Source organism: Myotis daubentonii, chromosome 13 (assembly GCF_963259705.1).
Source record: "Myotis daubentonii chromosome 13, mMyoDau2.1, whole genome shotgun sequence".
NCBI classification, from domain to species: Eukaryota; Metazoa; Chordata; class Mammalia; order Chiroptera; family Vespertilionidae; genus Myotis; species Myotis daubentonii.
In genome coordinates this window covers 48,329,972-48,354,626 of record NC_081852.1, presented here as the reverse complement: position 1 = coordinate 48,354,626, position 24,655 = coordinate 48,329,972, and the positions used below count along the sequence as shown (strand labels likewise).

The 24,655-nt window shown below is 54.5% G+C and overlaps 1 protein-coding gene across 1 annotated transcript in view; it reads left to right on the top strand.

Moving 5' to 3' along the window:
* Positions 1-24,655, top strand: part of COL17A1 (collagen type XVII alpha 1 chain) — a 48,188-nt gene that overhangs the window by 20,561 nt on the left and 2,972 nt on the right. The window contains exons 14-49 of the mRNA XM_059661320.1: positions 542-703; positions 1,313-1,393; positions 2,814-2,858; positions 4,099-4,314; positions 5,104-5,322; positions 5,610-5,639; positions 5,999-6,025; positions 7,424-7,450; positions 7,536-7,598; positions 8,374-8,478; positions 9,194-9,253; positions 10,135-10,170; positions 10,783-10,836; positions 11,084-11,119; positions 11,605-11,640; positions 12,483-12,545; positions 13,824-13,859; positions 14,111-14,182; positions 14,948-14,974; positions 15,597-15,632; positions 16,197-16,232; positions 16,499-16,579; positions 17,776-17,811; positions 18,260-18,337; positions 19,210-19,267; positions 19,409-19,449; positions 20,061-20,081; positions 20,183-20,251; positions 20,562-20,594; positions 21,106-21,231; positions 21,794-21,931; positions 22,398-22,469; positions 22,854-22,994; positions 23,656-23,745; positions 23,848-23,958; positions 24,446-24,592. Of these exons, the coding sequence (XP_059517303.1) occupies positions 542-703; positions 1,313-1,393; positions 2,814-2,858; positions 4,099-4,314; positions 5,104-5,322; positions 5,610-5,639; positions 5,999-6,025; positions 7,424-7,450; positions 7,536-7,598; positions 8,374-8,478; positions 9,194-9,253; positions 10,135-10,170; positions 10,783-10,836; positions 11,084-11,119; positions 11,605-11,640; positions 12,483-12,545; positions 13,824-13,859; positions 14,111-14,182; positions 14,948-14,974; positions 15,597-15,632; positions 16,197-16,232; positions 16,499-16,579; positions 17,776-17,811; positions 18,260-18,337; positions 19,210-19,267; positions 19,409-19,449; positions 20,061-20,081; positions 20,183-20,251; positions 20,562-20,594; positions 21,106-21,231; positions 21,794-21,931; positions 22,398-22,469; positions 22,854-22,994; positions 23,656-23,745; positions 23,848-23,958; positions 24,446-24,592 (2,709 nt within the window). The remainder of the gene's footprint in view (positions 1-541; positions 704-1,312; positions 1,394-2,813; positions 2,859-4,098; positions 4,315-5,103; positions 5,323-5,609; positions 5,640-5,998; positions 6,026-7,423; positions 7,451-7,535; positions 7,599-8,373; positions 8,479-9,193; positions 9,254-10,134; positions 10,171-10,782; positions 10,837-11,083; positions 11,120-11,604; positions 11,641-12,482; positions 12,546-13,823; positions 13,860-14,110; positions 14,183-14,947; positions 14,975-15,596; positions 15,633-16,196; positions 16,233-16,498; positions 16,580-17,775; positions 17,812-18,259; positions 18,338-19,209; positions 19,268-19,408; positions 19,450-20,060; positions 20,082-20,182; positions 20,252-20,561; positions 20,595-21,105; positions 21,232-21,793; positions 21,932-22,397; positions 22,470-22,853; positions 22,995-23,655; positions 23,746-23,847; positions 23,959-24,445; positions 24,593-24,655) is intronic.

Below are 24,655 nucleotides of genomic sequence, written 5' to 3'. Positions count from 1 at the left end.
AGAATGAACAAGGCAGGCTAGGTTCCTGCCCTCCAGCCTGACCATTGCAGTGGATGCAGATAAACAAGTTGGCAAGATAATTTGAAGGAAAGAAATAGGTGAAAGAGTAGAAAAGGGAATGTGTGTATATCAGACGGGGTGGCCAGGAAAACCCCCAGGACGCTAACACCTGAGACCTGAAGGATAGAAATGAACCCAGCAGGTTAAAGAAGGGCCTGTCTGAGAAGGGGACCTTTGTCCATTCAATAGAGATCCTGTAGCATCCAGGTGGGAGGCAGCCCATCAGCCAGCCCCCCAGTACTTCTGACATGGACCCAACCTCCCCCCGACCAGGCCCAGTGAAGCAGGGGAGGTTGTCTTTGGTCCCCAAGATGCTTCTTAGCAGCCACTGTCAGGGAGACCAGAGACCCTTGGACGCACCCACTAATCTCTCTTTTCCTTCCCCCTCCCCTTTTCCCTCTCCCTCCTCTTCTGGTCATTTCTTCCCTCCACCTCCTCCTGGCACCTTTTCTTTCCTCCTCACCCACCTCTTCCTCTCTAGCCTGTACCACGAGTGTCCAGAATGATGAGCTCTTACACAAGGACTGTAAGTTCCTGATCCTGGAGAAAGATAACGTGCCTGCCAAGAAGGAGATGGAGCTGCTGATCATGAACAAGGACAGCGGGAAGGTCTTTACTGCCTCCCCCGCCAGCATCGCTGCAAGTACGTGGGAGCCCAAGGGACTCGGGTGTCAGAAGAAAGGCAGACAGTGTAGGAGACCCAATGTCCTAGCAAGGTGGTTTGAGATGTTTTAATAGTGAAAGCACAGTCATCCATTCAAATGAAAAACTGCCTGCCTAAACAGGGTGCTCCTGGGGTCTGCCTAGAATGCAGACAAGCCTGGAAAATTCTGGAAAAGAGCAACCTCAGCAAGACTCCCAAACACAAACACAGATGGGGTGATTAACCCCAGGAAGGCGGGGTCCTCTTCCTACCCGGCTACCTCTACCTCCCCATGTGGACAGGATGTGGAGTGGGGTTGGAGAGGGGGTAGGGAATAGCCTAGATCATTGATGGTGAACCTTTTGAGCTCAGCATGTCAGCATTTTGAAAAACCCTAACTTAATTCTGGTGCCGTGTCACATACAGAAATTTTTTGATATTTGCAACCATAGTAAAACAAAGACTTATATTTTTGATATTTATTTTATATATTTAAATGCCATTTAACAAAGAAAAATGAACCAAAAAAATGAGTTCGCGTGTCACCTCTGACACGCGTGTCATGGGTTTGCCATCGCTGGCCTAGATTGTCATGAGTTGTGTGCACAGCTTCTTTTTCAGAGGACACACTAAAAAAGGAAAAGCAAGCTGCATACACCACTGACACTAAGCTGATCTTGGATACTAATGGTAAGACTACATCCGATCTCTGTCCACCTTGCCTTCAGCCCATCCACGTTTCATTTACGTATTTGTCTCCTGAGACCTCACAACTCCACAGGTGGTCCCTGGACCAGCAGCAGTGGCAGCACCTGGGAGCCTGTTACAGACGCCCAGGCCTGCTGAGCCAGAGGCTGCGTTTTAACAGGCTTCCAATCGATTCGTGCGCGTACAATATTGAAACAAAAGCTTTCCCATAACATGTGTAAAGCCTACAATGGTATTTTTTTCTCACCTTACTCATCCTCTCTTAATTTTCAGAACTAATAGAAAAATGCTTTGCAAAGCACTTGCTAGCTTTATTTTTTCTTCTCAAATACCTGGATCCTCTTGTAGATAAACACATTGCTTCACTGCTGTGAGTCCCGAAACATCTCTCCAAATCACTGGTTTCAGGGGGGAGGGAAGGGCGGGTCAGTAAAGGAAGGGAAAAGTACATCATAGAACATTTTTAGATAAATGCAAATGAAATCAGTCCCAGCCCTGACAATGCCTAAGTTAGCAGTTCCTTACATTGTAGGGGTGGAAATGGGGCAGTGAAGCCAAAAGACCCTTTCAGAATCTGATGACAGCTGTGAACAACTTTCCCAGAAAATCTCGCACCTGCCCACAAACACTCCATGGTACACTCTATCCACTGAGCCAAACCGGTTTCGGCAGGAACTCATGAACAGCCCTCCTCCCAGCCCATCCTTGCTGTCCGGGTCCCTCCACCCCAGGTCAGGAACTTGCATTCAAAGTCCCTTCGCCAAGAAGACCTGGGGGTGGGGAGTCAATGGGGAAAAAAAGGACATCTGTAATACTTTCAACAATATAGATAAATTAAAAATAAAAGTCCCTTCACCAAAAAAATCAAGTCATTTCTCTCAAGCATATTTATTGTTTGAGAGCAAAGGTCACGCCTCAGTGGTCCTCTGAAAATGTCTAGGGCTTTACAGGTTTCAGGTCACAAGAGGGTATGGCACTGCTTTTCCCACCAGTAATTGTTTGTCAAGTCATGTCTGCATTGATGCAATTACTCAAGGTGCCTGGGGGGTACATGGGGTACATCTACCTAAAGCCCCGCCCAAAATCTGCACAGAGGCTGTCTGTGGGCTCCTCACATTTAAGCTCAAGCCAAGCCCTAGACAGGTTGGCTCAGTGGATAGAGCATTGGCCTGTGGACTGAAGGGCCCTGGGTTTGATTCCAATCAAGGACACGTGGCTCGGGTTGCAGGCCCGATCCCCAATGAGGGGTGTGCAGGAGGCAGCCAATCAATGATTCTCTCTCATCATTAATGTTTCTATCTCTCCCTCTCCTCTCCTCTCTGAAATCAATAAAGATATATTTTTAAAAATAAAAATACATAAAAGCTCAGGTCAAAACCTCTTCTCGGTGCTTGTCTTTCAGGAGACGTGAAGACCGTGTCCACAACGGGCAAAGCGGCCTCCACAGGTAGGTGAGCCCGGCGAGTCCTGCAGTGACAGCAGCCCGTGGGACTGGTGATGGTGAGGAACAGCTAAGGCCCCCTAGCCTGGAGCCAGTGCGCACCTGAGCCACCCAGCTCTAAAGAGTGTCCCTGAAGGCTCAAGGGAGCCGGGTGGAGGGGGCAGGCCGGGGCTAGAGTGGTTCGCAGAAGAAGCTTAGTTCGGGGGCAATTTGCTCACAGCTCCCCCCTCCCTACACACACACACACACACACACACACACACACACACACACACACTGCTACCTGCCCTCGGGTCCAGGGGCTCCCCCTATGGCAGGAGCAGCACAGCAGGGCTGCTGTTGTCCACCCCCCAGACATACACACAGAGGCTTTACGGCGGCACTAATTCATGTACATCTCCAACCCTTTGCACTTTCCTCTCTTCCTCCTCTGCCTTGTAAGAGAGGCAGAGCAAGGGCTAGCACCCCATTTTAAAAACTAACAAAGCCTTTTACAAAAAAAATACATTGGGGCATGCCTTAAATGCTGAGCGTCATTCTAGGCACTTGGGGGTTACACACAGAGTTGTGAACACTGCACCATGGAGATGGGAACACCTTTGGTTTGGGCCTAATAAAATGTAGGTTGTGGCAGGTCAAAGTTCTTCACCAAGAGTTTTAAACCGAGCCCTAGCTGGTTTGGCTCAGCGGCTAGAGCATCAGCCTGCCGACGAAAGGGTCCCGGGTTCGATTCCAGTCAGGGCACCTGCTTGAGTTGCGGCCCGATCCCCAGTAGGGGGTGTGCAGGAGGCAGCCAGTTAATGATTTCCTCCCATCATTGATGTTTCTATCTCTCCCTTCTCCCTTTCTCTCTGAAATCAATAAAAATATATTTTAAAAAAATAAAATAAAAAAAGAGTTTTAAACCGAGCCCTCTGTGCTACATCCCCGGCTAACTGCCTTCCATGCCTCTCGTCTCACTCAGCAACTGTCCTTTGAAGTAAGTCATCCTTTAAGCTCATTGTAGTTAAAAGAAAAGGGGGAAAAAAGGAAACAGTAGTTAGGTGACCATCTCAGGGTCACACAGCTCAAGCCCAGGGTTGTCAGACTTCTGCTCTTCACCAGCCTCATCCTTCACAGTCGCACACGAACCTGAAAGACTTACTTACATTCACTCAGGCCCACAAAGCCCCCACAGCCAGAGAATTTAGAGGGAGGAGAGCCAAAGCCACCTGCCTTCACCTTCCCCTCCCTCTCTCCCCGACAGATATCCACGGCTACAGCTACGATCACCATAACGGTGTCGGTGGCGGTAAAGGTGGCGGCGGCGGCGGTGCTGGTGGCGGTGTTGGCGCGGGCCCGTGGGGAGCAGCGCCCGCCTGGTGCCCCTGCGGCTCCTGCTGCAGCTGGTGGAAGTGGCTGCTGGGCCTGCTGCTCACCTGGCTGCTGCTCCTGGGGCTGCTCTTCGGCCTCATTGCTCTGGGTACGTGGTGACGGTGGCAGGGCAGCCGGTCCCACTGCCCAGCTGCCCATTCAAAGGGCAGGAATTGGCTGTGTCCCAAGTGTCGGGCATCAGCGCAGAGCTCTGTGCTGTAGGTGGGGAAACAGGCACTGGGAGGACGCCGCCTAATGGCGGAGATGGGATTCTGGTGCAGCTCCGTGGGCCAGGCCCCCATCCCTGCAGCACTGCTCTAGGCTCCCAGCTGCCTGGGTAGTCAGGCCAGCCCTTCTCATAGCAGGTTTGCCCACCACCGCTCTGTTGGCCTCACCCAGCTCCCAGGGAGGGTGAGGGCCAGCACTATCACTCTCTCAAATGAGAAGACTGAGCCCACCCACCCTGACCAGGTTTCTTTAAAGGTCAATGACAGTTTTGAATAGCTAGCCATAATCTGGCTGCTAGCCATAAGCATTCTATCAAATTGTCCCCAACAGCCTGGCCTGTGTGGCTCAGTGGTTGAGCATTGACTTATGAAGCAGGAAGCCACAGTTTGATTCCAGGTCAGGGCACAGGCCCAGGTTGAGGGCTAGATAACCAGTGGGGACAGATGGGAGGTGGCCAATTAATTCTCTCTCATCATTGATGTTTCTCTCTCTCTCACCCTTTCCCGTCCTCTCTGGAATCAGTAAATATATATGTACATTTAATATGTCCCCAATGGCAAGAAGAAGTTCCCCAGCCCCCAGAGTCCCCAGTTCTGGCTTCCGGGGGAGTGAGTGTGTGCTGGGAAGGCACCGGGCTGCCCCTGGCTGAGCTGCCCCTCTGCCATTTCAGCGGAGGAGGTGCGGAAGCTGAAAGCGCGTGTGGATGAGCTGGAGCGGATGCGGAGCGGTGTGCTGCTGCAGGAGCAGATAGAGAGAAGCAACAAGGAACGGCTGCAGGGGCTGGCGCCCGACGTGGGCACAGGCATGGGCAAGTCCGGGCTGGATGCTTCCAGTCGGGAGGCGCTCTGGCTGTTTATGAGGGACAAGCTGATGATGGAGCAAGAAAATGGTGAGCGCATCGCAGGGCAAAGGGCCAGCCTGTGTGTGGAGTGGTACCTGCTCAGGGGACTCTCACACTTCCTTCACTCTCAGGACCAGTACTGTGAACCCATTTTACTGTTGGGAAAACTGAGGCCTGGAAAGAACTGCCCACTATCACACAAGTAGCACATTTTAGAATCTGAATGCTAGTCCTACCCTCAGTTTCTCCCCACTTCACCACAGAGATCCCTTTCGTGTCTGTGTGTCACGCAGATGTGTAACCTCTAGTAACTCGTGGCTTACTTTCTCTTGTAGGCAATCTCCGAGGAAACCCTGGCCCTAAAGGTACTGTGGTGGGTTGAGCCCTTACCCTCTCGTTTCCTGAACTTGGAGCCCTGTTTTCTGGGATTAGAAAGCTGTTTTCCAAATTGAAGGATGAGCAATAGACAAATCTTTCAGCATCTGTGGGGAGGGGTGAGAATTGGCTGTCCGGTCAGAATATCTCAGGACGGGAAGGGACCTAGGGCATCCTCTGAGAGGCCGGTGATGTGCCAAGTGACACAGATGGAGACTGAGAGGAAGCCACGCCCCACGCCAGCTCCCCCTGAAATGCGGTTCACCTGCTGTCAGCTGGTCTTACAGACTATGAGACAGGCCCTTGGGTTCTCACCCCATTCACAATTGTTTTATCTTTCTTATTTTAGGTGACATGGGAAGTCCAGGCCTCAAAGGTAACTTTTTCCTAAATTATTAGTGAGGGTTGAGGGTTTAAAGCGATCAGCGAGCTCAGAGAACGCCCTCACATGCTCTTGGCCATCGGCCCTCTGTGGTGGGACCGTGAATTGCAGAGCAGCCTGCAGACCCCTGGGCTTTGGTGGGCCAGGGGCTTTGTGACAGAGCAGGGCTCTGCATCGCTGGCCTTCGCCCCTTCTCAGGGCTCCAGGGACTCCCAGGCCCTCGGGGAGCCTGTGTCGAGGGCCTACATCTACCCCCAGCTCCCAAGGGCAGTCAGACCTGCTAATTCTCAGCTTCCCCCTGGTAGTTTCTATAAATACAGATTCCTGGGCCCTGCTGAGAATCAGGTGTTTCTGGAGCAAATGCTCTGGGGCTAGACCTACCCTCTACCCGGGTTTTAATTCTGATGAATCAAGTCAGGAACCACCATTCCAAGTGTGCCACCTGCTCTCGGGGGTCTTAGCCGAGGGAAACCGGGGATAAAACCCAGCCGCTGGGAACTGAGCCTCCCGTGGGGGTCCAGCAGGAGCACAGCACGTGCCCCCAGGGGTTTGCAGGGTGTAGTCACAGGAGCAGGTGCCACAGTGCTAGTCAGGTGGGGACAGCCACACGCTACCGTGTGTGGCACACACGTATGTGCTGTAAGAAACTGGTGTTTCCTCCGAGAAGTGGTTTGACAATCAATGGGGTGGGCCCATGGTGGGAGGAAGCGGTTTCCAATCCCGGGACCACAGCAGCGCCCCTTGATCTAGCCGAGTGGGGTTCACACACTTCAGTGTGCGTGAGCATGGGCAGGAGATTCTGGGTCCCACTTCCAGAGCCTCTGAGTCAGCAGTCCTGGTGGTACAGGTGCGTGGGGACAGGAGTCTGCAATCCTGATCACCCCAGTTTATTCTGAGAATCACTGTTGAAGGTGACAGGGTCACCTCTCTGGGCTCCATCTTTCTCCCCAAGAGATCCCTGTGTCGGAGTTGGGGTTCCTGCGCTTGGTGGGCCTCTTCTTCTCTTCAGGGTTGCCTGTCTCCATGCACACACCTGGGCCACCGCCCCAGCTCCCCTTCCCCAGGGCTCCAGTGTGGAGGTCACACCCGCTGACCCTGCTGGGCATGGGGACTGAAGGTCCTGGAGCCCCTGAGCCTGCAGTTGCCAGGAAATGTGGGCTGTCCAGTTAAATTCGAAGTACAGATAATTTTTCACTATAAGCATGTCCCAAATATTACATGAAACATACTTATACTAAAAGTTTATTCAATGTTTATCTGCAATTCAGACTTCCTGGGCACCCTGTATTTGTATTTGCTGTATTTGGCAATCCTGGCTGAATCCACCTGGTGGCTCCTTTAGGTAATGGCCCAAGTCTTGGAGCTGACTTCTCTCTTATCTCTGTCCCACAGGAGATCGGGGCCTCCCTGGGACTCCAGGTGCGTAGTCTCCGATGGCGCGGCTGGTAGTGGGCTGCTGGGCCCTGGATCCCAGGTTCTGGGAGGTATTTTCTTGTATCTACAGGTATCCCTGGGCTCTTGGGACAACCAGGTCCAGAAGGACCAAAGGGACAAAAGGGCAGCATTGGTAAGAACTGCTTCTCCACCCACTCCTCCCTCCCTCCCTCCCTCCCTCGCTCAGTAGACATTTATTAAAGTGCCCACTGTGTGCCAGGACATTTTAGGTGTTGGGAAGACATCAGTAAGTAAAACAGAAACTCCTGCTTACGTTGGGGTGGGGAAGAAAGATAATAGATAAATATGTGAAGTTCATAGCAGGGTAAGAGGTGGTTGGGAATGGGAAAGGCAGAGGCCGGTGGGACATGGGGAGTCCTGAGGGAGCCCTCAGGAAAGGCCTCCCTGAGAAGGTGCCATGTGAGCCAAGATTTGAGGGGATGAGGGAGCCGGGCATGCGGAGAACTTGGAGCAACATTCCAGGCAGAGGGAGCCTCGGTACAGGTGTACCCGCTGGTCAAGGAGTGATGATGATGATGATGAGGAGGAGGAGGAGGAGGAGGAGGAGGAGGAGGAGGAGGAGATAGAGGAGGTAGAGGAGATCGTAGGGGCCTCAGCTAGAACCCAGAAGGGAGCCGGAGAGTCCAGAGAGAGGGTAGTGAGCGAGGCTGACCACGTGGGGCCCTGGGGGCCTCGTAAAGACTTTTCACGAGGAGAAAAGCCACTTGCAGGTTTGGGGCAGAGGTGGGACATGATTCTCATGCATTTTCAAGGGTCGCTCTGGCTTCTGGGTTGAGCCTGGGCTTCAGGGGGCCAGTGCAGAGACTCCAGGCAGGCGTCCTACCAGCGAGATGCTGCTCACAGAGCCCTCAGGGTCCTAACTCTCATATGGCCGTTTCTATTTTTAGGAGAGCCTGGCATGGAGGGACCTGTGGGCCAGAGAGGGCGTGAAGGCCCCATGGGTCCTCGTGGTGAGCCGGGACCACCTGGGTTTGGAGAGAAAGGGGACAGAGGTAAGAGGCGATTCCTTCACCAGGAGGGTTAGTTACATCCATTTTTCTCACAAGCATTTGCGGGGCATCGTGAGCCAGGTCTTGGCCAGGCCTGGTGGGCAAGGCCATAGGTCCCGGCCTCAGGCCAAGAACCTTGCAGAGCTCAGAATGCAAGGAGAACATGGTCACGGGGAGAAAGGGCCTTCCCATGTGGGGTGGCGAGGAGTCAGGGCTGAGCTGAAGAGCTCGGAGCAGGCCTGGCGGAAGGCAGAGTGCGGTTCAGATCCTCAGGCCTCTCTTGGCTGGAACTAGCCAGGAAGGAGGCATGGAAAGCCCCAGACACAGGACCAGCCCTGGAGAGGTCCGGGAAGATTTTGCAATTAGATTCCTAACCATGAGTCTGTTTTTGTGTGTGTGTGTTTTCAAGAAAAACCAAGCATAGGCCCCAGAAATCCTCTCAATGCCAATAGGTCATGAGCTGAGCAAGAAGCACAATTTTTAACTTCCCTTTCTCTTAAAAATATTGCTCAATAAGGCAACAAATGTGTATCAAGTATCTAGGGTGCCAGACTTCATGGAGCATAAAGGCTCTGAGGGTAGACACTGAAGGTGTTTTGCTGATTCATGGCCTTGGGGAGGTACCCAATGGCTCAGAGACCACTGGCAGCATGGGGACCACCCCCCTCTGACACCCCCAGGCTGGGTGGACTCTCTCAGAGTGCTCATTTCTCCCCAGGGTCTGGTGAACCGGGTGTTCCTGGCCTACCTGGCGTCCCGGGTTCTATGGGTCCCAAAGGTAAGTCAGGTGCCCAGGATGGTACCCAAGTTCGCCATGTCCTAGATAGATAACAGGTGCTAGGATCCCAGACAGCCTTAACCCTCTGCTCCAGGCCTGTGCAGGGGCGATGGGCCCACAGAGGGTCCCCTACAAAGGAGTGGGGGTCAGGGTTGGGCCTGGTTTGGGCTGCATGGAGGATTTGAGGCCGTATTTCCATCTGTTTTCAATGGCCCCATTATGTGGTCCCTAAGTGGGTGGATGGGTCAGGAAATCAGAAGTCAGACAATCTCCTCACCTGTCTGGGCCCAGATACACACATTCAAAATGCAACGTGTCTGAACCACCCGGGAGAGTGGGCCTTCTCGATCTGATGCCCACTGCTCATCGCTCCTCCCTCCTCTGCCCCAGCCCAAACGTTTTACTCTGACTGGGAAGGAGCAGGGCTCTCTTGATCCCACCAGCTTCAGCTCCCTCCCTGAGGATGACTTTGCACTGGACTTGGGTCATCTTAGACCAGCGGTTCTCAACCTGTGGGTCGCGACCCCTTTGGGGGTGGAACGACCCTTTCACAGGGGTCGCCTAAGACCATCCTGCATATCAGATATTTACATTACGAGTCATAACAGTGGCAACATTACAGTTATGAAGTAGCAACGAAAATAATTTTATGGTTGGGTCACAACATGAGGAACTGTATTTAAAGGGCCAGAAGGTTGAGAACCACTGTCTTAGACCCACTGGCTCTGGGGTCCTGGCAAGAACCCAGACCGTGTGGGTGGCAAGCACACACAGCCCTCGCTGGGAAGTGAGCCCCACCCCTCCCCCTGGCCTTCACCGTGGGGTCAGCTGCCCGGCCCATGTCTGACCCTCTGATCACTGTTGTTCTATCATCCTTCCAGGTGCCAGTGGTTCTCCAGGCCCACAGGGTCCCCCAGGTCAGTACGCTGCTTATAACAGATGTTATTTCTGGGGCAAAGAAAGGGCTGCCAAAGGGAAAGCAAACATTATTTAAGAAAAAGAAGCGAATTTAAAGAGCACCTGGAGGTACAGAATTCAGGTCCACACTGCCCCCTGCGGCTGAGGTCAGGTACCAGGGAGCTCCGTGAGATGGCTTGGGGCCTGGGCCCTCTGGCGGCTTCAGCAGCAGGCAGCTCCCATCCTGCCTCACCTCTGAGCAAGTGCTGCCTCTACCTCATGTCTCCTGGCCAGACCTCGTCCTGCTGTCCTGGGAATCTCAAGCCACAGCCCACAATGTAGTGCAGGCCCGTGTCTCTGTCAGTTTCCCACGAGGTGCCCTGTGACCAGGGCCTGGTAGTCACAGGGGCAGAGAACCTGGACCAGGACTTCGTGGAGGGAGGTAGGGAGGTATCCGCAGAGAGGAACTCATGATTTTCACTCCAAAGTGTGTGTGCAAGTGCCTGGGTGTGTGCACACATGCGTGTGTACATGGTTATGTCCCGTCTGCCTGCATGCATGTGTCTGTGTCCATGTCCGTCCATTACAAAGCTGGGGCATTCACCCACCTGCATGGTTTCCTCTGCTCACAGGCCCTATAGGTCTCCAAGGGCCCCGAGGTGAAGTGGGACTCCCTGGCGTCAAAGGTAAGCTGGTGGGAAGGAGCTGGGTAGGGGGAGATGTCACCCTGTAGGTGCCAGTCACTCAAGAAGAGGTCTTGGGGGGACAGAGGGGGTCAGATGGACATAACCAACAGCCTGTGCAGGCTGACAGGCACACAAGGATAGGGGAAGTCAGGATGGTGGGCAGGATGCCCATCTTCAGACACAGACACTGCCCTTCCTGCCTTCCTTGCCAAGGCTCTTTATGTCAGGTTGGCCATTACCTTTTCAGGTGACAGAGGTTCTATGGGACCACCAGGACCTAAAGGTATGTTGCTCCCCCTGCTTCTCAGACATCACTAGAGCCTGCCTGACTCCTGGGAACCCAAATGTGACTCGTGCCCCCTGCATCCAAGAACACAGATGACTCTGGCTCCCGGACCCAGAGGGAGCTGGGAGGGACATGCCTCTCCTATAGGGAAACTGAGGCACAAAGAGGAGTCACAAAGCACCCACCTTGCAGCACTGTGGGTGGGTAGTCCTTGGGGTGGTGAGGATGCAGTATTGAGGTCCTCCTGCTCTGGCCATCCCGTGCCCACAGCACCCACTGTATGACAGGGTCGGGGGCAGCTTGTGGGTGGAATCAAATATGCCCCTTTGAGTTCATAAATGACGAGTTCTCGCCCAGATTCTGCTGACAGCACTTCCAGGCACAGTGAGAACTGTTCTGCAGCAGGGTCCCTCTAACGGGGTGAGAATGCTTTCCTTGCTCCTGACTGATGCTTCCTGCCCCCCACCCCATGTTTGTTTTAGGTGACCAGGGTGAGAAAGGACCCCGAGGCCTCACAGGTCAGTCCTACATGGGAATCCACTCTGATCATTGAAAGACTTTTTATAAATCTACTGGGCACGGGAGGTGGGAAAGAATACAGAGGTATGAGACAGAATCTCTGTCTACTTCAGGGAACTTGCAATCTACAAAACACAGACGAATGGCATGAAGCCTGGCTGGAGACAAGCCAGCATCAGGCTTGCCAGACAGTAAACATCTGGGGCAGAAAAGGGAATTAGGATTATCACTGGTTCTTTTGGGAAATCCAGTTGAGAAAATTAAGCTCTTCCCAAAGTGGCAGAAAGTTGACACCACTTGTCCCCCCCATCCACTTACCTACTGCCAACTCACATGATTAAAAAAGAAATCTATATATATATATAAAAGCCTAATATGCAAATTGTCCCCATGGGAGTTTGCCGAGAGACTGATCACTCTCTATGACATGCGCTGACCTCCAGGGGGTGGTGAGAAATGAAGGAAGGACCCGGCCGGCAGCCAGAAGGCCCTGATCAGCCCTGATCGCCAGCCAAGACTAGGCACCCTACCCGTGCACGAATTTCATGCACTGGGCCTCTCGTTAATAATAGTGATACTTCAGCGACAAGTGGCTGCTCTCTGTTGCCAAGGAAATAAGATTCAGACACACTCAGCTGCAGACCAGGCTCATGCCTGCTGCCTGGGTGGCCCTGACCATAGAATCTAAGTGGACACTGTGTCCCCAACCTCTCTGGTACCCGAAGCTCATCTGGTTGGGGAAGTGGCAGGCTTGGAGGTGGGCGGGGAGGGAACAGCATTCTACCCGGTCAAGGATGCCAAGCTTGAAAGCCTCTAACCAGCTAGGCCCTTCCCTTTGCAGGCGAGCCAGGCTCCAGAGGTCTGCCTGGTGCCGCTGGGGAGCCTGGAGCTAAAGGAGCAATAGGTGAGTGTCCAGAGGAGTGAATGCAGCAAGTCTGTCCCCTGCCGGTCGTCATCATGGCTCTGGAGTTGAGCTCCTTCTAGAGCCACCTCTCCTGTCCTCTGCCCCGCCTACCCCCTGGTAGAGGATCTGTTTACAGGCCGTTTCTGAGCCTGCACATCCCTCCTGGGGCTCAGAGCGCAGCAGTCTCTGTGGGTTTCTCACTGCTCTGGCGGGGGGGCTGGGCAAGACATGGCCACCACCCTGACCCCAAGCCACTCAGGCCCCTGGAGAGGATAGGCAATGCCAGGGTCCTCTGGAACCCTCTATATTCCAGACATCGCCTTGACATCCCAGGGCTCGTCTCACAACCAGATCCAGGGGCATGGAGCTGACCAAGGACCAGGTGTTTAGCACCAAGTCCCAGGAAGGATTAAACCCCATGGATGGGGGATGTGATTTACCTTCTCAATCATTTAAGAAAGTGTTGTGGTTGAGCATTGACCTATGAACCAGGAGGTCACAGTTCGATTCCCAGTCAGGGCACATGCCCGGGTTGTGGGCTTGATCCCTAGTAGGGGGCATGCAGGAGGCAGCAGATCAGTGATTCTCTCTCATCATTGATGTTTCTATCTCTCACTTCCCCTCTGAAATATATATAATGAAATTGTTAGGAAGTGCAATTCTATGCAGGACCCTTTGCTGGGCAAATAAGGTGCTTCCCCTCCCTCGAGGGGAGATCAAGCCTGTATGAGGTGACAAGTGCTGTGAGAGGTACAGGGTGTGAGGAGGAAAGCTTGCACCCAGAAAGGTGGAGGAGGCAGCATTTCAGATTGTCCTAAAAAGTACAAGAAGATTTTGATCATGGTCAACTTGGAAAATTCCATGCAGGAACGATAACATAGTCAGGAAAGACAGATGGGAAAAGCCAGACGTGGTCCCAGAAGGACCTCAGGGAGGTTGGCCTCACTGGAGCGGAGGAGACAAGAGCTCGGAGGAGCTCGACTTCCAGGACCTGGAGGAAACGAGGCCGGCATCTCCTTTACTGAGCATCTGGTGTGGGCCGAGTCCTGCCCAGGGCACTGGCGATGCAATGGGAGTCACCGAGCAGTTTTAACGGGAAGAGAGGAGTTACTGGTGTGGGGAAGAGGGCAGGGGGAAAGCCATGACAGAGGCTGGGCTGTTCCACCTTTGGCGGCCATGGAAGGGGCCAACTTGGCCTGAGCTTGATGGGCAGCACAGGGAGGGGGCCCCAGAAGCAGCTCCCAGAGTCCCTGATGAGCTGTGGTTCTGCTTTCCCAGGACCTGCTGGCCCCGATGGACACCAAGGCCCAAGAGGTAGGTCACTGATCGGCTCTCCTCGCTGTCACCGCCTCCCCCGCCCCCACTCCCTGCCCTGCCCACGCCTTCTAATCATAGCTACGAGGCTCGCGCCAGGTAGAGACAGACAAAGCCGGGTTTATTGCTTTCTCCTCCCCACCTGCCTGCAAGCCTCTCAGTAAAACCCTAAGAAAGCATGAGCTGGGGTCTGCTGGCCAGTCCAGCGCTCCCAGAGGAAGACGTTTGTGCGTTGGTCATACTCTCTCCAGGTGAACAAGGTCTCACCGGGATGCCTGGGTTGCGAGGCCCGCCAGGACCTTCTGGAGACCCAGGAAAGCCAGGTAACTGGGAAGAGGGAGCCACACCTGCTGAGTGTGTGTGTGTGTGTGTGTGTGTGTGTGTGTGTGTGTGTGTGTGTTCCTGTCTCGTCCAGTTTCCCTCCAGCAGCTCAGCAGGTAACTGACACAACTGCGGGCTTGGCTTTGTGCAGTGGCTTTGTGTCCTGACCCTCTGAGTCACCAGGTCTGGCAACTGGGAAGAGAAAGGTGGAACGGTTGAAAACAAGGGGCAGAGTTTCCCGCCACCTCAGCACCTTGCTCCTAGGAGCCTTCCCTCTGGCCCCCCTCCCCTCGAGCCATACCTGGACCCTCACTAATGCCCACCCGTCTGAGGAGAGAGGCCATCTCCACGCAGGCCCAGCAGAAGCAAGATGCTGGGGGCTGCAGGAGAAACAAATCAAAACACGGAGAAAGCTGTGAGGGGCCAGACATGCATCAGTGGTGGGACAAGCAGGAGGCCTCCTGGCTCCTCTGCTGGGAACACCAAGGAGAGAGCCTGGGGGCAGTATGAGGGGGTCAATGAGTGTGTGTTTTCTGGGTTCGTGGATCTCAGATGCCAGAGGTCTCTGACCCCAAACAGACTGAGAACCGCTGCCTGAGGGAGCAGTGGGTCACTTCACTGCCGAGTCCAGTGCTGGGAGGACCCCAGAGTCTGGCTGCCCCAAACCCAGGGCTTGTCCTCCTGCCCCACCAACCCCACCGGCTCCTGCATTCGAGGGTGTGGCTCCTCAGCCCTTCAACTCTCCCTCATGTGTTTCTTTTCCGTAGGTCTCACAGGACCCCAGGGACCTCAGGGTGAGTCACTGGGTCACTCCCATTCCAGCCTTCCAGCGTCCAGCAGTGCCTCTCCTCAGTGCCCTGGAGTCTCCTCCCCTGCCCTCACTCTCCCAGCGAAAATGGGCGTGGATCCCTTGGTGTGCATCTTGAGAAGCACCTTAGGAAGGAAAAACATGCACCGAGCAATCTAGAACGGCATCCTGGAGAAATGGAGTTAGCTCGTGTGCCCGTTCTGCCTGCCTGTGCCCTGCTCCCCTCCGGCTCAGGCCCAGGAGTTGGCTGACCCTGGGGCCCAGTTTCTCTGAGGCAGCCTCGGCCTCCAAGCCCATCCTATAGTCGGGCCCATGTGCGCTGGCACCACACCCAGCCCCAACCTAAAGGGAACTGAGCAAAGATGTAAAAAGAAATCAAGCAGCAGGTCCCCCAAAAGCTGAGCACACAGGGACGCCCTGCAGACGCTCCCTGCTCCCTCGTGGCGTTCAGGAGACGCGAGGCAGGAGCACAAGGCAAAGCCAGGGAGGTCTGCAGGTAGCGGTCAGCGATTGTGGCCATGCTGAGTGACAGGGCGCTGGCCGACCAGAGGGTGTCGGAAATTGCTGGGCCTTCATTATCCTGACTGACTTGTTTTCAATCACATCAGGACTTCCTGGAACCGCTGGCCGACCAGGCGCTAGAGGTAAGTGACTTTCCAAACTAGATTTTCTTTCTTTTCACTCGTCATGTTTGTGGGAGGGGAGGTGTTGGCAGGAGTGGAGCCCTGTCTGGGCTGAGCCCGGATCAACAGTGGCATCTAGTGGCTGTGCGGCTGGGAGCCAGGGATCTGCTCTGCTCAGTGAGGCCCTGAATCCTGAAGCCTCTGTCCTTCGACCTCTCAGTACTGTTCCTACCCAAGCCCGTTCCCAGTGAGATCCTGAGACACCACTGTGGGAGACGAGAGAGTGGGAGTGGGAGTGGGAAGGACTCTCAAGTCAGCCTCATTTCGGCGTCACTGAAAGACAAACTGCCCCTTCAGGGAGTCCCAGCTTCTTCCAAAAGCGATCGATGCTCCGGCCTCCAGGGTGTCTGTGCAGAGACTGGTGCTTAATGCATCCTGCACACTCCCCTTAGTTCATTAAAATGCCATTAGCCTGCAGGTTAGAGGCCCAGGAGTGGGTCTCAAATGCAACCAGAGGCCTTGCAAATGAGTGACTGGGTCACTAATTGATCTGGAAACAACGCTCTCCTCTTCTTCCCCTCCCAGGTGAACCAGGAGCTCCGGGCAGTATCGTGACAGCAGGTAGGCAGGCCCTGGACTGTGCATTCCCATGTGCCAGCATCTGCCCGGGCTCTGCCCTAATGCCCTCCGAGAAGCACCAGTCTGAGGACACAGTGCTTGGGCAGGATGCAGGGCTGGGCTCTTCGGGTCAGCAGCGAGGCCGTGGGCGGAGCTTCGACGTAATGAGAACAAGAGAGGAGGGCCCAGCCCGCTCACAGCCTGGCCTGGGTCCAGCACCTCGGAGCCAGGACAGTGGGCTCAGTGTTGCCTGTGTCTTCTGTTTTCAGAGGGGTCATCGACTCTCACTGTCCCAGGCCCACCAGGCCCTCCTGGAGCCATGGGACCCCCAGGACCACCAGGTGCTCCAGGTCAGTCTGTTTTCTTGCTTTGCTCCCAAATCAGCAGCAGGCCTAGGTAGCGTTTGGCAGTACCCGCGTTTCAGTACCTGAAATCCAGGAAAGGAACCGAGGGAGGAGTGTGAGGAGGAGCTGAGAAAGCCCCTCAGGCAGCCTAGCGAGGCCTCGTCACACACCCACAAGTATCCCACACCCTGCACAGGCCTTGCTTCACCAGACCCTACAGCACGCGTCAACCGCTTTCCCAAGGTCGCGCAGCTAAGAAGTTTCCTCTTAGAAAACAATTTGATAATATGCATCAAGGGCAACAAAAATGCTAGGAATCTATTTGGAGAAAATTTCCCCAAATTGTTCAACCATAATGAAATCGCTACAAAAATACGAGGACTTAAAAGAAAGTTGCTAGGGGATAAAAGTATTATTGAAAACAGCAGAATGCTCGATAAAGTGTGCTCTGTGGTTGCAACAATATTTTTACAAGATGCAAAAAAAAAAAATGTATAGGTGATATTTTCTATTTTTTCCAAAAAGCCTGTTATTTTGATATATAGATGGGTTTGAACTGTGCAGGTTCGCTTATACACAAACTTTTTTTGGGGGGATTTGTGACAACTTGAAAAAAACTTGCAAACAAACTTTATGACTTTCTTAACATTTTCTTGTCTCTGGCTTACTTTATTGTAAGAATATAGCATATAATATATATAACATATAAAATAGTGTTAATTGACTTATTGGTGAGGCTTCCAGTCAACAGTGTGCTATTAGTATTATTATTTACAGTTTTTGTAAAATCAAAAGTTATATGCGAATTTTCAACTGCACAGAGTCAGCACCCCTAACCCCCAAGTTGTTCAAGGGTCAACTCCATTTTTTCATTATCTAAAAATGTTCACATGTAAATGAAGTACGTGATTTAACATGACCAATGCAGGTATGGCCCAGCCTTCCCTCCTGATAAGCTCCAGTGAGGGGGGGGGGGCACTGGGGCGCGTGGAAGTCCCTCATTGTTGAAGAACAGTGTCTGAGAGGGTGGTCCTGCCCATCCCAGGGGCCCAGTGCAAGCTGACCTCTTTGGGTGACTGTCCCATGCCTTGTGAGGAAGCTAGGTGTGTACCCAGGACCCACCTTGTCTGCAGCTCTTTCTAGAACTGGGACCCTAGAGATGTGACAAAGCCTTTTCTTCCCCTTTTCTTCCTCATTTCCAGGCCCTGCTGGCCCAGCTGGTCTCCCAGGACAGCAAGGTATGCCACACCTGAGAGAGCACACACCTGGTGGTCTCAGTCGGGAGGGCTTCCTTCCCAGGCTGGATGTGAACCCCGGCCTGTAAATAAAGCGAGACATGCAATTGGAGAAAGGGGGTAAGGGGGTGACATGGTTCTTCACCAAGGCCTTGCAAAGCCTCTGCTGCAAGGCAGGGGTCCGCTGGACAGGGCGTTGAGGCTCTGTGGCCACCTGGTCAAGCTCAGCTGTTTTCACTGGCCTCGGGCCTCTTGTGACCAGACCCTGATTATGGTGTCCAGAGACTTCTCCAAATACCAAAACACACACAGTAGGGCTCGGGGAAAGCCAGTCCACTTCCTCCTGTTTGCAGTCAACGCTCTAGCCTGCCGTGCCCCAGGCACCTGGCTGCAGCAGTCACCGGAGGAATTTCTGCTGGCGGCATCCACCCTGACTCTGTCTCTCCCACAGGCCCGCGAGGGGAGCAAGGACTTGCTGGTGAATCGTTCATTAGCAGCAGCAGCTCCATCTCTGAAGTCCTCTCTGCCCGTGAGTGCCCTGGGCAGGTGCGGGGGGCGGGGGGCAGTGGCAGCGAGGTCAGAACATGGGCCTGTGGCAGCTGCACCAGTGAGTCGTCGGGGCCCCAGATTCGGTGAGGATGACAGTCCTCTGGAATGCAGTGCCGGCAGCAGGGGCTTTGTCAGCATGGGGGGTGATTCATGGGATGGAGCAGCTGTCAGAAAGGGTCTCAGATTTCAGGGTCACACAGGGCCTCCGAGTGAGCCAGGCACTGGCCAGTGTCGCTGGCAGCAGTACTGCAGCTCCTCTCACGGGGACCAGTGACCAGGGTTCTCAGCCTCAGGCCTGGCCTGGGAGGGTGGACTCCTGGTCCTCCTGGTCCCAAAGTCCGTTAAGGAGCCCAGGTGGAGATGCTGCTGGGCCTCCACCTCAGCACCCGAGCGTCTACACAGCCGACCCTGGTCCAGCAGTCACGTGTACCAGACATTGTGCCATGACATCCACCGAGTCCTCCCAGGGCCCCTGTGCCGTGGCATCTGTCCTCACGGGGCCCCGTGCTATAGGCCATGTGCCTCTGGTTTACAGAGGAGGAAGCTGTTGCTGGAAAATGTTGAGAACATGCCCCAAGTCACCAACTAGAAGTTCGGAGCAGAGATTTGAACTCAGGCTCTCCGACACTGAAGCCATGTTCCTGCCTAGTACTTGCTGCCCTCATATGAGCTATCAGGGAGTTTGATTGTAGCCCTGCCCTGCCTCTGAGCAAGGGCACCACAGCAGAGGGGGTCTGATGTGTGGCTATGCATGGAGCCCAGGGTCTGGCACTGATGATCCTGGTGAGGAGAGAAGCTGGTGGGAAGCACCCGTGTCAGCTTTTGCTCATTTCCATTTTCTTCTCCCTACAGAGGGTCTTGATTTACGAGGTCCCCCAGGCCCACCTGGACCACCTGGGCCTCCAGGTGAGCATCTCAGGGATCTTTGGAAGGTGGGGAATCATGGGGCACCGGGGAATATAGGCACTCAGTGAGGAAGCAGGCCCTGCTCCCAGGTGCAGGATCGGCTCTGTAAGTTCAGCGTTGCCTTTTCCTCACTCTCTCCTGCAAGACCTTCCATTCCAGGCCCCCGAGGCCCCAAAGGAGACCGAGGTGAGAGCCGTGTCGTAGGGAGTACAGGAGCCCGCATGTGCCCAGCATGCCCAGCCGGTGGCCAGGAGAGTTTGGATGAGGCTTGATGAGCTGGAGCATTTCTTCATTCTCTTGCCATATCCCTGGAGCATGGGGTGGGGGAGGCGTGACGTCAGAAGCTGTACACAGGATTCCTGCCTCTGCATTGGCCGGGTGGGAGGAGAGGCAGGAGGAGCCCCAAGCCATGTCTGTCCCAGCCCTGGAGCCCCATCCCCTCCCCATGGGCCCCTTGAATTCACCATGTCTGGCTCATGTGTATCTCACAACTCTGAGCCTCCTTCCCTCGGGCCCCCCAGGCTCCTGAGGACACCAAGGTAGAGCAGAGCTGGCATCAAACAAAACCTGGGGTGGGGGTGGCAAAAGCTGGTGGCCCAAGAGCCTTTGGCCAGAGATCAGAGTGTGTCTCCATGAGTGACTGAGAACTTACGTGCTCGTGGGTGTGTGTGTGTGGGGGGGGGGGGCTGTAATACTCTAGGCACTGTGCTCGTGGGTATGGGTTTGGGTGTGTGTGTGTGCATGTGTGTACTACTCCCGGTACTGACTGTCTATTCTGTCTTCCTCGGGCGAGCAAGGCATCCCAGGGTCCTCAACCTCACCCCCACCCCATCGCCACCCCCACCCCCACCCCCAATGCAGGCTCTGGCTAAAGCCACTCCCAGCCCTGGCTGACTGCACTGTGTATGGTGTTGGCTTCCAGGTTCCAGTTCTCTGGGATTCAACCTGCAGGGACCACCAGGCCCACCAGGACCCAAAGGTGACAAAGGTCAGTAAGGGAGCAGCCAAGAAGGCAGTGAGGAGTAGGAGTAAGGCTGGCTCCCAGAGCCCAGAGAGTGACCAGCATATATGTATTGGTGCTAAAGCCTCGAGGGGAAGAAAGGAGAGGCTGAAGGGAGGAAGGGATGAGGATGTGGGGACACACACAGTCTCTGCCCAAAGGGAGTTTGTGGTATCATTGAGGAAACAGAGATATGAGACAACGGTTGAGCCACATGCTGATAGGTGTGGTTGGGCTTAACCAAGGAAGGCTTCCTGGAGGAGGTGATGTAAAAAGGGCTTCTCATTTTGGATTCCAGGTGATCCTGGAATTCCTGGTGTTTCCTCTCAAGGTAAGAACCAAAGGTGACCGAAGTTCCTTTCCCCTTCTTCAAGGCTGATCATTGCCAATGAGGACATGGATTCATTCATTTATTCAGCTATGACTCAGTGTTGATTAGGCACTTTCTCCATATGCTAGGATCTCTGAGCTGCCTTAAGGTTACATGTTAGTGGGGCAGAAGGGAAGAACCTGTGTGTAAAGGTGACTAACAATGCCAATGATACGAGATGGAGATAGAACAGGCCCTGGGGGCTGGGGGTGTTCAGAGATGAGGGAGACTGTGGGGTGGTGAGCAAGCTGCCCAGAGAGGAGTGAGGGTTTGGCCTGGAGAGCTCCCATCTCTGTGCCCCTTGCAGACAGTGGCTGCTGCAGGCACTCCTATCCTCTCCTTTTGGGGAGCCTTCTCTTTGCCACTGTCCTTCTACTGAGAAAGACCCTCCCTCCAGAGGGTGGGAGCAGTGCCTGGGCCCCTTTGTCTGCCCCTAAGGTGGAGAAATCAGCTCAGGCTTTCTTTCTTCCAGGGGGATCATCATCTGGCACCATGTTCATGCAGGGCCCTCCAGGCCCCCCGGGACCGCCTGGGCCTCCGGGCTCCGTCAGCAGCTCTGGCCTAGAGATTCAGCAGTACATCTCTGAGTACATGCAGAGTGAGTGCCGGGCCAGTCGGGGTTGTGTGTGTGTTTGTGTGTGTGCGCGTGAGCACAACTGCATGCACATCTGTGTTGGAGGTGAGCAGTCTGTATGGCCAGGCCCAGGTCTTCCACCCCTGCATCCGAGACAGCAGGGCCATGAGCTCCTGCCTGCTAGCTGCCCACACACACGACCTCAGCCTCACCCCAGTAGACACTCGCATACCCACACGCTTGTCCACATGCATACACAGCTACACACTTTCACATGCGTTTATTCCCGACCACATCCCTGTACTCCCCATGGATGTGATTTCCACGAAGGTGGGCAACAGAGCTTTCCTAAAAAACGGGTGGCTGAGTAGTCTTGTTGGTCCACAGCCCCCGAGCACCCCCTGACCAGCCGAGGCCACTGCCTCAAGTTTCTTTATCTGTAAGGAGACATCTAGGCTCCCTGCTTGCTCTGCCTTGGGCCCGAGTGTGGGGTGTGGTAGGCATTTCATCCGGTGCTTCAGGTCACCTCCATGGGAAGCACATGCCCACCTGGGCACAGCCTTGACTTTGCTTTGTTTGTTGGCAGGTGACAGTGTTAGGTCTTACCTGTCTGGAGTTCAGGGTCCCCCAGGCCCACCTGGTCCCCCCGGGCCTGTCACCACCATCACTGGTGAGACGTTCGACTATTCAGAGCTGGCGAGCCTCGTCGTGAGCTACTTACGGAGTAAGCCTCTCCCACCCCTGAAATGACCCTTCCCCGAGGGCTCACTGTCTCTTAATTTGCTGTTGGCTTTGCCTTTCTTCTGAACATGACATTCAAATCTGAACCCAGCGTAATCAGGCCCCCCTGGAGCTGGCTTCAAAAAGACTTTGTCAGATGAAGAAATGCTGGATAGCCATGTTCTGTGAGCCTTCTTGCGGCTGTGTCCTAAATATGTGAAATGGGATCCTACGGGCTGGCGGGATCTGGTAGGCCTGAGGCTAAAGTACCTAGATAACAAACTGCATTTACCCAACAAAATCAAAAGAATAACCTTCCACCTTTCCATGCTTTAAAAACAACCTCCTAATGCCCCCCCTTGGTTCATCTCCCCCAAGTGGAAACGCCCGTTGACCAGTCTGATTCTGGAGTAATGGGGGTATTGCTTCAGTACAGATACGCAGGTAACCCCAGCTTCCCTTCCCGACAGCTTCCGGGTACAGCATCAGCTCATTGTCGGCTGCCTCCATCACTTCTGAAGACATCCTGGCTGCACTGCAGCGTGAGTCTCTTGCAGGGGCTAGATGTGGGAGCCCCTTTGCCTTCTCCTGACCTCCCTTGTCAGGCACATCTTGTCCCTCTGAGCCTTGTGAGGGCTGCATAGGGATAGGGGAGGTGGTCCTTCAGGACAAGGAGCCACTCCCTCACTGCTCCCAACCACTGACGGAAAGGAGGCAGCAAATCTCCTTGCTTCCAGAGCCAGGCAACGGGCAGCTGCCCCTCAGATACCTGGAAGCTTGCAGATCCCCCCTCCGTCCCCACTTCCTTCTCCCCACGGCCCCCGGGCCTGAGAACCAGAGCTCACATGTCACTTAGCAGCCAGTCTGTGCGGGGAGACCAGACTGTCCGGTGGCCCAGGTGATGCTACCACATCCTTTCCTTTCAGGGGATGACGTGCGTCAGTATCTACGTCAGTACCTGATGGGCCCTCGGGGCCCTCCAGGGCCACCAGGAGCCGGTGGAGATTGGTCTCTCCAGTCTTTGGACTATGCAGAGCTGAGCAGCCGCATTCTGAGCTACATGTCCAGTGAGTATCTGTCCTTTGCAGGCCAGGATGGTCAGGAGTTCAGGCTGACCTTCCTTAAAACGTCCCATGACCCTCTCCTGCACAGACCCAGAGGGAGTGGCATTCAGAGCTATTCAAACCGGAGGCCGCAGAACAGGTCAAAGAGCCTGGTGAGGGAAGCCAAAATGAGTGTTGGGCACCGTCCTGCATGGAATTTGCACACGACTCCCACACTTCTCTGTAGACACACAGTTCTCTATATACACACTTCTACACACACACACACACACACACACACACACACACACACAACTTCTCGGTACACATTCTCTATACAAACACACCTCACATGTACATTTACAGTCACATCTATACGTATAATCACACACACTCCTGCATACATACACATACACCTCCATACACACATCTCTATACACACAGTGGTAGGATGGATATGAGCCCTTTGTACCTGTGCTGTTCCCAGGACTCGGGCCCCTCCTTGGCATCATTATCCTGGGTTGTATCTCTGCGTTCCTCTTTCTGCCTGTCCCTTCCTACTGCCTCTTCCCTGTCTTGCCCCCACTTCTGGTTACATTGCTTGTCTGGCTTCCTCTCACAGGTGTTTCTATCTGCCTTCCCTATCTGATGTGAATCCATCACAACTTGGGATTTTGTTCCTCAGGTTCTGGAATTAGCATTGGACTTCCTGGCCCCCCGGGGCCCCCTGGCTTGCCGGGAACATCCTATGAGGAGCTCCTCTCCTTGTTGCAAGGTAAGGCTGAGCAGGGGACATCTGTCCAAGTGGTTTGGGATGGAAGGCAGAGCTGCCTGGCCCCGGCCATGACCAACTCCTTGCTTTTCTTTGTTATCTCAGGATCTGAATTCAGAGGCATTGTTGGGCCACCAGGTCCCCCTGGGCCACCAGGGAGCCCAGGCAACGCGTGGTCCAGCATCAGCATGGAGGACCTCTCATCTTACTTGCACAGTAAGGCATGGGGAGCAGGGGTGAGGAGGGCAGAGGGCTGCATTGTTTTTATAAGGGCAGCTGTGGAGTTAAATCCACCTACAGTTACCAAGTCCTCCTGCAGCACGTACAGGGCTGGGCCCTGGGGGCCTATAGAGGGAGTATGAGCTTTGAGGTGCTCAGTCCGTCCCATCAGCGGGCAAATTGGGGAGGGACATTGCTCCCAGGCACAGCACTGCCCTCAGGGCAGCTCACGGGCCAGTGTGTCATCCATGATCAGGAGCCAGGCAGAGTTCAACCCTCAGGGGCAGGAGGGCTAAGGGGTGGGTTGAATGCAACTTAGGATTGGGAGAGGGAGGGTCAGTCAAGGGAGGTCATTCCCTGGTGGTGCCCTGGGTGTGAGTTGTTCCCTCCTCGCCCTCTCCTTCCCAAGAGGGGCCCCTGAGCTGGGAATTCAGCATTCTCACAGAGCAACGCCTGACCTTTCTTTCCCTTGCCTCCTGCTCAGCTGCTGGCTTGTCCTCCATCCCAGGCCCACCAGGCCCTCCGGGTCCCCCAGGCCCTCGAGGGCCTCCGGGTGTCTCAGGAGCACTGGCAACCTACGCAACTGAAAACAGCGACAGCTTCCGGAGCGAACTGATTAGCTACCTGACAAGTGCGTGCCCCTAATGCTGCTGTCCTCTATACCCCCTTCCCAGACTTTGCTTCTCCCTGTCAG